Consider the following 13619-nt stretch of genomic DNA (forward strand, 5'->3'; position numbering starts at 1 on the left):
GAAAGATGCAGCCTACTGTGAAAAAGGCAGGACATTTTTCTAATTGCTTCCATTTGCAGGCTGGAGCCAGGCAACAGAGATGCATCTCAAGCTGACAATCCCAATATTTACCTTTATTTCAGCTGCAGACAAATGCCTGGGATGGTTGTTCTTCACACATTGATGGTTCCCCCTTTCTTTGCAGTTTTTTTTTTTTGTGTGTCATGCCAACTTCCCTTCTTAAAAAACTTATCCTTCCTGTAACAGCTCTGTTTGCTGTGCATTAAGCAGAAACTCCCAGCAGGCTACCATACCTTCAGCACACAAGCTCAGCACAAGCAAAGCCCGTGTTTAAGCATGGGAGCAGGAAGCAATTTCTAGATCAAACAGGAGCTCCAAGCAGGCTACGTGAGAGCTCAGACATGGAGTTCACTTTCACATACACTCACAGGGCTATCTGTTCTTGTGGGGTGACTCTGGATGTTTGTTCAGGCTCTATCTAGAGTCTGGAGCTAAATTTTGACCTTGTTTGAACACTGTCAATCAAGAAAGTCCAAGGCTAGATGACAGAGATGCCTCAAACCAGAACTGTATCTCCAGGATGCTATTTGACCCTTTAGGAGCTCCAAGACTTAATTGGAGATTTGCTTGTTGCATCCCCATCTGGTTGGCAAATTAAACAATGCCTGAGTGGCCGTTTCCTCCTATTCCTTCCACCTCCCCTTGGCAAGCTTCCCCATAAAACCATTCAGCTTTTACAGCTCACAAGAGAGCATGGAGGACCTTAATCCAAAAAGAGCAGATGATCCACTGAAGCCCATTCCTTGTGCTGGTAGGTGCCACTCTGCTACTGTAGAGGAAAAAAAAAATCCCTTAAACTAAAAGCTAAACCAACGGAGTTCCCTCTTCTTCCTTGCTTCTCTCTGGACAGAGATCACTTGCAAAACAGTAATGATGGCAAAAAGTAATTAAAAACTGAACTGCAATTTACATACATAAAGAAATCCAGGTAGAGATGTTACTGCACATCCATTGTCTTCCATGAGGGTGGAGAGAACCTTGAACACTCTGCCCCTCAAGCTCTGTATGGTACCCAAGTTCTAGGGTGAAAGGTCCCTCTGCATCCCTCTGCCAGGCTCTTTCTACCGCAGAAATCTCTGCCACCAAATCTCTTGATCTTTGCCAGCCCACTGAATTCCTGGAGGGAGAGCTGCAGGCAAAGCTTTATATGCCCACCCCTCCCTTTTGGCCAAAACAAAAAAATTGTCACCTCTGGCTGCATGCACAGAGGTGACAGCCACACTGACAGACAGACAGCCATTTTCCACCAATATGAGTCAGGATGCAATGCCTTTCACCAGGAGGTACCAGTGAGATGTGCTGCAGCACTGTGGGAACAGAGAAGGCTGTGACCCTTAAGAGGGGATGGATGAATACACCACTTTCCTTTTTGGCACTATTCTGCCTGTTTAAAATCAGTTTTTGCCCTTTGGGATCACAAAGCGCAGAACCGTCTTCCCTTTCTGGATCTCCTTCAGGTCCCTTAGGAGACCTGGGGTCTGTCATGACATTTAGGATCCGTTTCAAGGTTGTAACCTTTTAGTAAGATTATTACTACCAACCATTCATCTTCCATGCTTGCATGGCCGGCCTGCCTTCACACCCCAGCTGCTGTGTCTCCAACCGGCACCATGTAGGTCTTGCAGATTTCAACCTGCTTTGCTCAGCGCTGCCCAATACGATAAACAAACACCTGTTTCAGAAGGGATGCTGTAAAAGGCATACTTTTACTCCACCTTTAATGAGTCTGCTCAGACCACCGTTTCCATCCCTGCATGTTGCTGCCTCAGTGTCTCCAGTGCAGTTATGGTTCCGGCCCAACAGCTTGTGTGATGCTTGATGCGATTTTCCCCAGCCTGAAGGTGTGGAAGAGCAGGAGACCAAGTGAAGGCAGTAAGAGAAGTAAGTAAGAGAAGGTCCTTGGATTCAACCAAGAGAAGAGGATTGCTAAAATGTTCCTATGGCATTTTTAAACCAAGCAAAACTGCCCTCTATGCACACAAAAGCCTGTCTAGCCCCTTCATGGCTAAAGCCAGTGGTTTATCATGTTTTATGCTTTACCTGGACCCAGAAATGAGCTTTCACATTCACCTTCATATTTCTACAGTATGAGAAAGCCTTTTTTAACCTAGGAAGTTTCTGGACACTGTGACGGGGCTGCAGTTTTGGTGTCCTGATCCAGGCTGAGACCTGGTCTGCAGGCAGTGCAGCCTGGGGAGCCAGCGGGAAAGGCCGGTGGCCTCTTTCCAGCCCACCTATTTCATGTTTCATGCTAAAAACAAAGTGCAGGGAGAGACTGAAGCCCCCCCTGGGTGAGATGGACACCCAAGGTTGGAAACCTGGCAGAACTCCTTGGCCCACCCATTGAACCACAGACACTGTCTCCCATGCTGGTTTAGCAGGGAGCCACAAGTACGTGGTGAACACCCCCCCCCCCATTACTGACAAAGTACAACTTGGTTTTGCTCCGCATTTTTGCTGTAATCACCCACATACCAAATTCTGTGTTGTCAAACAAAGCAAATGTTGACAAGTATTCTGTGATTTACAAGAACTGCCACCAAGATGATAGTGAATACCAGGACTCACGCCCACAGGACACGCTTTCAAAACTTGGTCTGCAAAGAAAACCACCACCCACCCTACATACTGCAGACCAGGATAAACAAAATGATCCAATTCCAGCTGGACAGCCAGAGTTTTCTAAACTCAGACCTTATGTTAAAGCAGCTGCAGTTCTACAAGTAACTGGTCAGTGGCTAAGAATCGTCATGGAGGCCAAAGTCACTAAAGGTAGAAATTAAGAAGAAAAACTTCTAACAAGAAAAATCCCTTCACTTTAATTACCATTAGCAATGCAGCATGACAGAGAGAGATAAACACACATGCACCTACACAAATAAGGAGCTTGGGAACACAAAGTAATTACTTTGATTTTTTTTTTTCCCCACCGACATTCAAAACTTATTAGCCTCAAGAAAGCACATATCAGCAAAAGTCTGTCACCTCAGGGATAAATGAGGAATTTGTTTGTAATTCATTTCCAGGAGAATATATCCTGATGTTAATGAAGAGTAGGAACGTGGTCTGGCCAAGTCTAACAGCCAAAAACACTTCTTAAAAATGTTTATTCACATCTTCCTGAGCTTTTGTCCCTGAAAATGTGAATGCCGGTTGCTGCTGGCTGAGAAGTTCACCTCCATTGATTGTTCACTAACATACCAAGAACCAAGCAAAGAAAGTCAATGAAGCCTCTCAGTTTTTCAGTCCATTTCCAGTTTAGCAAAATTGAATTAATCTCTTTACTCAGAGCAACTCAGACATCCACATTCAGTCAATGAAAATCATTACAGAGACCACTAAAACCTCTATCTTTAAAGGTTACACTGCGAAGATTAAAAGCACCTCCAGGAAAAACTGAAATGGCTGATCAAAATAAAACCGTTGAGTCAACAGTGGAAAGCCTGGGCAGGACTGGTGCCTTCCAGTACCGACTGGTATTTTAAGATGCTTCCTCTGCTATATGGAGCGATACCGATGAAGAGCAAATACTACCTGATTTCACACATTGCAGCGTGTTCAGATGTCAGGGATGAAGGAACTGCCAAATGAATTCAGCTCCCTAATCCACTTAGTATGGGGCAGCTACCAGGTGTAAAAACCTATTGAGAGCGCTTACAGATTGATCTGCTTACCTGCAAAGTCACCTCCTGACCCCTGACAGCCAAGGAGGGGCTCATCTTGCCTAGCGATAGACATCTGCCATGGGTAATTCCAACTAAGCAGGTCACCTCTGCTCTCTGATCCTCATGAGAAAGCAACAGGCACTCCTAGGAGGCCCTTCATCTCATTTCAAAGAAAATTTAAACCAATTCAGAAAATTGCACTCTAATCATGCTCACTTCTCGCTACTTGCTGTAAAGCGAACTGAGGGCAACCAGCTCTGATGGAGATGTGACTGGCAGACCTCTACTTACAGAGCAAGTATTCATCAGTTCAATGGGTCAACGCATGTATCTGGAAGTTAAACTCAGGCTGAAATACTTTGTTGGACTTGACTGCATGTTCATTGGGCTGCCACGGCCCATGTGCCTGCAAAATACCTGGTGTGCGTTTTAATTACAAAGCCAGAAAAATCCCCTCCTTGAGGAATTTATAATCTATGCAGTCACCAAAGGATGACGAGTGATGTGCTGTCATTACTCTGTGGTTCAGCCACTTTCTTTCCATCTTCATGTGCTCAAGTGCTCTCATTACGCAAAAATTACTTAAGGACAAACATGAGAAATGTCATCCCCCAAGAGTCAGGCTCTTTGCTTCTGAACATCTGGTATATCACCATTAGGGCATTTTGGAGATTTTTCCTAACGCAGAGAATCAGCAGCAGGCAAGGCATTTCCCAGACACATGCAATGAATAAGAAATCTGCTACTCAGCACACCTGAGAGCAAAAGTCATCCGTTGTCAGGCTGGAGTGAGGCCAAATGGCCCAAAGATGGTGTGGGAAGAGCAGTGACTTCTGCACAAAGACATGTTCGTTCCTCCTGCCTCCCCTCTGCTCCTACCTTGAGCAATTCCCTTCTTCACCCCTGATGTCTTATCCTAATTTAAGATAAAGTTCCATTTTCAGGAACATTATAATTTCAGAGCATTACAGCTCATTTCCTTGTTTGTTCCCTCTCCTTCAGTTGCGCCAGCACAGCTGTTTGCAAGGCCCACTGTGAACCAGACCGGGGAGCTGATCCTGCCAAAAACCAGAAAAAGCTGATGCAAAAAAAAAACCATAGCCCTTCCCCCCAAGCTGGACCACTTCGCCGCTCTAATTTACTGTGTCGCATCAGGACCTGCTGTGCAGAGGACGAGTAGAGGAAGGTGGTATTTGCCGAGGTGTTAGCATCATGGGGTACATGCAAGTGCAATCACAAATTCTCACTGCGACTTCAGAGCTGGATGCTGCTTTTCTCCTATACGATGGTGCTCTGCAAAGAGCTGCTGATCTTTTGTTGTGTACCGGCTATGTCTTTTGCATAGCAAATATGTTGTGTTTTGGAGGTGGTTTTCCAGATGAAGCAGATAAAGCATCAAATACTGCCGTGGGGGAGAGTATTTTGGACCTATAAACCAGAGTGTTTAGATCTCCTCCCATCTGATGTCCATCAGGATGCCCAAAGATGGGAGAAGCAAAGCCCTTCCAGCAGCTGTCAAGAGGAACTGAGACCTTTTCCAAAATGAGTGGTTGGCAGGCCTCGGGTGTGGGGTACAATGGTCCCTAACAGGTGTTGAGGGGGGTTACCTTGACAGGAGACATGACTCCTAGCACTGCTCCTACTTCACCAGCTCAACCAGCTCATTGTTTTTTTCCTGCTCTGCTGTGACTGACCAGATGAATTGCATGTCCAACTATGTCGCATTTCCCCTGTGCACCTCCATGGAGGAGAGGAGACCAGTCATGTCTTCCAAAACCCCCTCTCATGTCTGTGCTGAGGAGCTGGGCAGTTCCAGCAAAGAACCTGCCCGTGCCATTGCTTCCAGAAGCTCATGCAGGACTGCAGAAGCTGAAAGTCTGGGAAGTCTCGAGCAGACACCTTGCTGTAAATGTACTGTATTGCAGAACGCAGTCAGAACCGCCAAGAAGCACTCTACGAAATGTTGTGAAGGCATAAATTGATGTCTTAGTAAAAGTCATGGCAGCTGCAGATTTAACTGGAAATTAAACTACACGGATGGGTGATTTGTTCCAGCATATTTTTAATGAGTCCATAACAGGGCAGCTGCTTGGGATGCATGGGGCATCACCCAGCAGCACCCATCTGGTGCAGGACTGTACAGGGACAGTCTCTGATCCCCCAAGGCACAAAAGAAAAAAGGGGAGGTGGGGGGCATCATGCTGGGGGGTGTTTTTTAATCCTCTGTGGTTGGGATTTTTGGTTAATGCAGTGAAACCACTAATTACAGCTAATTAAACCTGCACTGAGATCAAAGCTCAGTGGAAACTACAGGGGGGGAGAAAACAAGAGAGAAAAGAAAGGAAAGAAAATACGGATTTTGTTGTAACCAAGTCCTTAATTGAAAACTAAAGCAGATTTGTTAATTAAAAGCAGCAAAAACAAAATGAGGGCATGCTCCACAGATACACAACATGAGTCCAGCATCGTGATGGAGATAACACATCTTTCCCACGCTGTCAACAAATAGAAGCTTTTCTTCTAGAGCCTGTTCTGCTTCTGGCTCCTCTACAGGGAAGGGTCTTCCTTACTGCAAAGCATCAGTGACTTTTACCTTTCACAGCGCTGAGGCCCTTGGGCTATAAAGTGGGGGGAGAGAAACTTCTCCAGACTAACACATTTATAGTTTTTATGAACAAGTCAGAGTTTTTCCCACCAACACCGAGTCAAGAGGGTATGGGTTGGTTAGTGACGAGCACGCCTGCACCAGGGTACCAAAACCACTCATTGGTAGCTTGCAGTATCCTTTCTAGTAGACTTGCTCCATCTGCTTTTGTATCTCCTAAGAGCTATGGAGGATACATGAGTTACAGTGCCTGGTACCCCAGTTGTCTACTCAGCTAACATCAGTTTTACTCAAACTGAATGATCTTAAACACCTCAAATTTTTCCCTAGCTTGAGTGCAGCCACAAGGCAGAACACCTGAGATACCTTTCTCATCCAGTTCTGAGCCACAAGTGAAGACAGGCAGCAGAGGAGCATCTCAGAAGCACTGCAGAGGCACCTGAGAGCAGAACAGCAGCTGCCACTGAATGAAGGAGATCCAGGCCAGGATCTATTGGACCTGGGGTTCAACGCACACAAATCAGGCATAAAAAATGGCTCTCAAAAGAGCCTTCCCTTGACCAGCCAGATCCTCAGGCAACCTGGGCACCAAGGCGGCAAACGCAGCCTGCTGTTTCTGTATTTATCAAGAATAAAATCAGAACGAGAAACGGTATTTGGCAATAAAAAAAGACTTCTTTCAGAGCACTGGGATATCTAAGCGCTCTCTAACGCACACTGCCTTCCCCCTCCCTCTGCAGCACCCAGTAGATGGCAGCAAGTCACCGCTTATTCCCCTGCCTGAGACAGCCTTGCACATTAAACAAGAGGCAGCAATCTCTCCCGCCCCTGTATAATTAAATAAACAAAATCCCCTGCCTGCCAGTCATAGGAGGATAGAAGCCCTGAAATGCTGAGCATCCGAACCAGAACTCCACCTTGAAATAAAGCACCCTCTGAAATCCTGCTGCCACCGTTCAGAGACTGTTCCTAGGGGTATTTTTCCGGTTCTCCCCATGCAAGTATCAGAGCCAGATAGGACAACCCTGCCATCTCCATGGATATTTGTTGAAAGCTATGGGCCTGCTAGCACTGGAAAACTGCAGCACAAGGGCATCTCTGCCTCTCATCGCTGACTGAGCTAGTCCTACACTCAGAGGGTCCAGATCCACTCTGCTACTGTGATTCACTCAAACTTACAAGCAAAACCAGGGTGCTTATTAGGTGCTGGAGCAGAGCTGAGGATGATCTGCTGCTTCACAAACCACGCTGATCTCTTCCCATCACACTGCCTAGCCCCATGTAGGCATCTCAGCACCCTGACCCTGGCATCCAACCCAACCAATGATGTAGCAGTTGGACACTGGTTTGAAAGAAAGCTCAAGCTCTAGCTGCATCCTCCTTCATCTATACTCTCTTACCCTCCCCACCTAAAGACAGGTTTTAAGTAAAGGGTGTGTTTCCAGGACCCATTTAGAGTAACTGGTGTTAATTGTAACTGCTTCCTACAAATGCCCTGGCAGTTCTTAGTTTGAAACCGGTATGAGGCCTGGTGCCATTATCTCCTGACTACCTGCAGCTGGCTGTATGGGTGGAGGGAACATGTCTGCCCTGAGAATGTAAGAATACAAGCAAGTACATGTACATCATAGCCTCACAGGTGTCACCAGGAGAGCACAGACACAGAGGAACAAGGTCAGAGCAGCAGCTGCAGCTGTATTTTGCCAGGGAGTGGAAGCAAAGGTCATTCATTCCCTTTTATGAATAATACAAATTCAGGCAGCCCTTGTATACCAATAAGACACATTTGATCACAGGCATCTGAACTACATTTCAAGGGCTTATTCACAGCTGACCTATGAACAACCCTCTGACACGCTGATGGCTTCTCCCCTTGCCTTCTCACCGGGGACTCCTCCAGGGTGGCTGGATCTGTGACAATGTAGGTGCCCCATCTACTATAAAGATGTGGTCAGAGCCAAAGGCCCTGGTCAACGTCTTTAGCAGCAGGAAAAGACTCCTGGTCCACGCAGGGTGGATGGCCATAGCAACTGCTAACTTGAATGGTAGCAGCAGGGAAACCACCAATCTAACTCTTAGGTGTACAGACGCCTCTGGTTCACTATGCTACAAACCATTTAAGGGATGAAGGACACTTTCAGATCTAGTAATGATGAGTAGCACCACTCAAAACCTTTATCTCAGAGGTCAAAATGACACCGTGTTGTATGAAATGTTCACATTTCATCACTGGTCTCTCCCTTCCCCTTGCAACCACCTCAATTAGCTTTCAAGAATAGGGCAATTTTATCACTGCTGTATGTCTAGGAAAGTTGGGGTTTTTTGTGTTGTTTTTTTTTCACCTGATGAAAAATGAACATCTATCAGTCGAATGATATTTTATTTAAGAATAAGTCTGAAGCAGAAACCCTGCCCTTTTTGATTACCTCTGATGAAAATTTCTGCATAAACATTCAAGCATAATTTCTGATGTGGATAGAGGGGGAGTAGGAAAGAAGGCACAAGGGAAAAGACCTGAACTGAATCCAAATTTGAAGCTGAATTTTATCCCTCTAATGCCACAAATCTAATTCTGGGTCTGAAACTTCCAAAATTTGGAGGTATTTGGAACTCCTGCTCAGTCCTAGACTTTGCAGTATATGCCTAGGTATTATACATGGGAAGAAAATACTGCTTTTTCTTTAATATAGTAGTGGATGCCCTAATGACTGACTGCATTTTTGCTGGCCTAGATACTGAAGACACATATAAGGGAAAAACCTATTAATATTTGCAGGAAATTTAGTAAATGCTACATATTCTTTTGCAACACCTCAGCAGTCGGAACCAGCCTATTTTACCCTTTCTCCAGTCAGTGGAGAAACTCCTTGCTAGAGCTTGCAAAACTTGGCAATTGATTTTTTTTTTCAATGGAAATGTGCTCTGGCTCTGCTTCACAATGCTCTGCTGAGAGTTTCCTTACCCTGCTGTACCTTGAACTGAGAATCTCAAAGCAGAACTCATTTGAAACAAATTTCCCCCTTGCCATGGTACTACTCCCAAAGCAGCAAATCCTGCTGTTGTCATCTGCGGTTTACAGATCTTTTGAAAAATGTGATTTAAACAGCAAGAGTCTCAGCAGAACAAATGAGTGTTACTTGAGTTAAGATTTTGCTGTGAATCCTCTACATGATTTTGGCTTCAGAGAAAGGTCTTCCGGCTCCAGCATCCCCGGCTGGGGTTTCTACTGCTTAAGTCACTGAGACAGAAGAAAGGGGATGCCCAGTGCTCTTTGAGGCCCATAGAAAGCACTGAAGAATATATCAAAAGTAAAAAAAAAAACCAAAACAAAACCAAACCCAAAATCAAAAGCACGACACCCAGGAAAATCTTGGAAGTCATCTGGCCCTTTCTCAAATGGTCCAGTCTTTCCTATAAACTTGAGCTCATCAGACTTTAAATGCATTCATTTTCAGAAAATGACCACACAGGACCTGTTCCAGACTTAAAGCTTAACATATAAAAAGTGATCATATGAAGAGTGATGTATTGATCGTTAATTGTGTCTAATTGCTTCTTGAACCCTGAGTGTCACACTCTCACAGAAAAAGAAATATCAAGAGGGCAAGGCAGCAACAGGGGCAGTGAACTGACTGTCCAGGGGAAGCATAAGCCAGTCAGCTTCAGATGAGGCTTAAATCCAACCTGGAGGGCAAAAAGCTCCTTAAATGCCTGAGAAAATCTATTTTCCTGTGTGTGTGAAGAAAACACTAAAAATCCTATTGTCTTTCCCTGATCAAAGGAGCCCATGACTTCTAATCATATTCCTTAAATAAACTGGAGTAAATGATTAATTATTTTGCACAAGGGCAAATGCAAAGACCAGTGATGGGGCAGTGAATCCCAAGCTGGGTTACACTCACTCCAGAAATATTCTTTCCCATTCAGTAACAATCACCCGGTTCCCTGGAGAAGGGAAGCAAGGAGGGGATATACTTCAGTTACTAGGAGGTGCAGGGGGTAAGGAAGAGCAGGCGAGTATTTCTCCATCAGCTCTGCCACTACTCCCATACATGAAATAACCACCTGCTCTCCTTTTCTCATCTTTAAAAAGGCAGAACTGATAGTTAGCTACTGTGCAAAGTATTTATAGATTCCTATATGAGCTATATCACAGAAGTACAAATCACTTTTATCCTACATTGATGTTATTTTATGCTTTCTAGGGGTGAACTGTTATGTTTATTTTATAGTTTGAATAGACCTCAGTAACTGCAGTCCCTGGGGTAATATGAGAACTTGCTCGGGTAATTGTAAATTCAGGTGAGCAGGGCAAGGTTTGGATGCACGAGATGCCTAGTTTATGTAAAAGGAGAATCTGGATAATAAGTATTCAGGAGTCATCTGAAGAACAGAAGAATAAAACATACTCTCTAGATCACAGAAATCTGCCCCAAAAGAAAAAGGGAAGTGATACAGTCATGAAAGCTAAAAAGAAATGTTGAATTTACATTATGGGGATAAATCTGCCTCACAGGTACCACAAAGCAGCTGATGCTGCTGTGCAGAAAGCTAAGGTGTCTCCTCTGAGCTCCACAGCTCTCAATGATGGTACTCTGCAGCTCCAACGGTGCAGAAGACCTATTTGCCATGTAACTCATATATGAAGAAGGCTGGTATGCGTTTGATGCTGTGACAACTTCTGCTCTGACACATCACACGCTTTACCTCCTCACCCTTCCTTTCAAATTCCACATCAAATTGTGCAGCACTGATTCAGAACTCCATGGCTATTCAGCACTTACCACAAAGACCTCTCCAGAACACAGCCAGCCACGCTGTGCCAGCCTCCAGCAGCACTGGGTCTGCATTTCATTATTTGGGTGCCAGCTGTTGCCAGCACATGCTCAAGCTCTGTTTTGCCTGCCAAAAAACAGGGCTAATTTATTTAGCATTTCAACAGATCAGGGAAAAAAATATTAAAAAAAGGAAAGACTGAATTTGGGAACTCCATTCCTTGGAGAGTTAAGTGGATCTTTCTCTCTTCCCCTCCTCCAGGCCTCAGCATTCATAACTTTCCCATGTCAATGTTATTATGAAGAAACTAATTCAATAATGAGATCATTCCCCATATGAGAGCCCAAGTAAATGAAGCACTCAGTCATACGTGCCCTCCCTCATCTGAGGAAGTTGTGCTTCTCTGGTAATTCATTCTCCAAGAGCAATGGCAAAATGATGACACCAACTATTTCCAGTGTTTCTGGTGGGTCATATCCAAGTGTACACAGAACTCTGTCATTTGATCTACATGCCTTAATTTGCAAGTTTGAGACTTTGGCTATTTCTTGGGCTCAGCTGCCTGTCGCTGCACTGGCTGCTGCCACAGAAGATCAGCCATAGTCTGCACCCTAGATCCATGCGCAAAACACGCACCGTTTAGTATTTGCTCTTATCCGTTCGGTAATTCCTCAAAGAATCCCCCTTTTGTGAATAAAGCGTCAAGATGGCTGAGAAACTTGCAGGAGATCCATCATGTCTAGTTTTGGTTTTATTTTGCTATTACTACTATTTCAAGAGCAACAGAACTGGAAGGCAGACCACACCTGGCATCCCTGAGGTTCACACACACTGTTTCTGTGAGAAATTAAAAGTTTAAGCCTTCAATAATCCAAAGTATTACTTACCTGGGCATGAATCTAGGCCCCAGATTCATCCAGTTTGAGTTCCACCCACGACCTACACCTAGAAGCTCTTCCTTGCCTGGGTTTTGGTCTTAGGAGAGCCACATCAACAGGAAGCCCCTACACAGACTTTGGTGGGACCCTGACTTTGAGCTTATGCTAAGCTCAAGTGCTCTGTGTTGCTCTGAATGTTACTCAATAAGGGGGGGAAATGAATATTATAATAAAGACTTCTATGGGTTTAACTTGATATCCATCCAGTTGCGCACACGAGTGGTGCAACTTTTGGAAGGAGCTACCTCTGTACATGTGGACCTCAAAATAGTAACAAACAACATGGGGTGCTCTGCTCACCTTGCAAAGTCCAGGTCAGCCTCACGTGACATGGTGATGTTTGTCAGGTTTTGCTGGAGGATGAAGATGTTCCTACACATTTTCTTGATGCCAGATTCACTGATGCGCTTGAAGTAGTGGGCGCCGTTGATAAGAATGCAGGAAATAAGGTGGCCCAAACCTGCAAGGGTGAGGGGGGAAACAAACAATAAAATCAGAGGAGGAAGACATTTATTGACAATAATTCATCTTAAAACCAATGAATGAGCACTGTTAAGTGGTACGTGTGAGTTGGAACAGGAGATACACTGGACTGTATCTTGAAACAGCCCTCTGTACTGTCCCTGTATATTTTAAGAGAACTTTCCACAAGGTTTCCTTCTTTAGAAAAAATATTAAACTGCCCCAAAACACTACAAACACTCAAAGTTGCATTATCATAGACACTGATACTTCCACAGCACTTCCAGATTTATAATGAGGCTTTGCAAGATGTCCCTTTCAGTTCCCCTCTCTGGGCAGAGCAATGGACCACTACCGCTCCTAAAAAATCATAGTATTTTAATCTGTTATCAAAGCTGGTATTTTTCCCTGGTAAACTCACAGTCTGCAAGAGCAGAAATTAACTGCTTTTCAATGTGCTTGATGTGCAGCCTCTCTCTGATGAGTCCTGAACAGTTTCTTGTGTCTGAATAATGTCTCCATCCTTCCTCTGCTACTGAAGGACACAGCCGGCTGCTAAAAGTCACAGCCACCCCGAAAAGGATGTATCCATTCATGTGGCATTACAAAGAGCAAAAACTCCAGCCTGATTCCCTCAGTACACAGGTCTGTACAGGACTAGATGTCAATTAGAAGTCTGAATTAAGAAAATATGTTCACGTATAGGTAACCATCATGAGGTATATATAAATCCCAAAACTGGGCTTAAGAGGTGCCTATATTTCATGAAGACCATGTGTATGCCTTTCAACTTCATAACTTAGCAAGATGGGAAAGGTCCCCATGGCTCTGTGTGGAGTCATTTCACCCTCCTTGAACAGACACATTAGACCTGAGCTGTAAGGGGAGCTCTACAATGTGCTGGTGACTGCTCAGTTGGCGACGGATTCACACAGCTCAGAAGATATCTGATTAAAAAACGCTCCAGCAGTAGCTACATGGGTTTGTGGAGGGACATACCCAGATACTGAAAGCCACCTCCAGGACTGGTAAGCAGTGGCCAAAATAAGGCTATGTAGGCTTGCAAAGCCTTCATCCCTGCTGATATGTTATATTGGGCAATTGGCACCTCTC

General features: G+C 44.7%; 1 protein-coding gene across 1 annotated transcript in view; it reads right to left on the reverse strand.

Moving 5' to 3' along the window:
• The window catches only part of EXOC4 (exocyst complex component 4), a 413600-nt gene that overhangs the window by 17224 nt on the left and 382757 nt on the right, over positions 1-13619 (reverse strand). The window contains exon 17 of the mRNA XM_040594462.1: positions 12345-12504. Within this exon, the coding sequence (XP_040450396.1) occupies positions 12345-12504 (160 nt within the window). The remainder of the gene's footprint in view (positions 1-12344; positions 12505-13619) is intronic.

Source organism: Falco naumanni, chromosome 5, assembly GCF_017639655.2.
Source record: "Falco naumanni isolate bFalNau1 chromosome 5, bFalNau1.pat, whole genome shotgun sequence".
NCBI lineage: Eukaryota > Metazoa > Chordata > Aves > Falconiformes > Falconidae > Falco > Falco naumanni.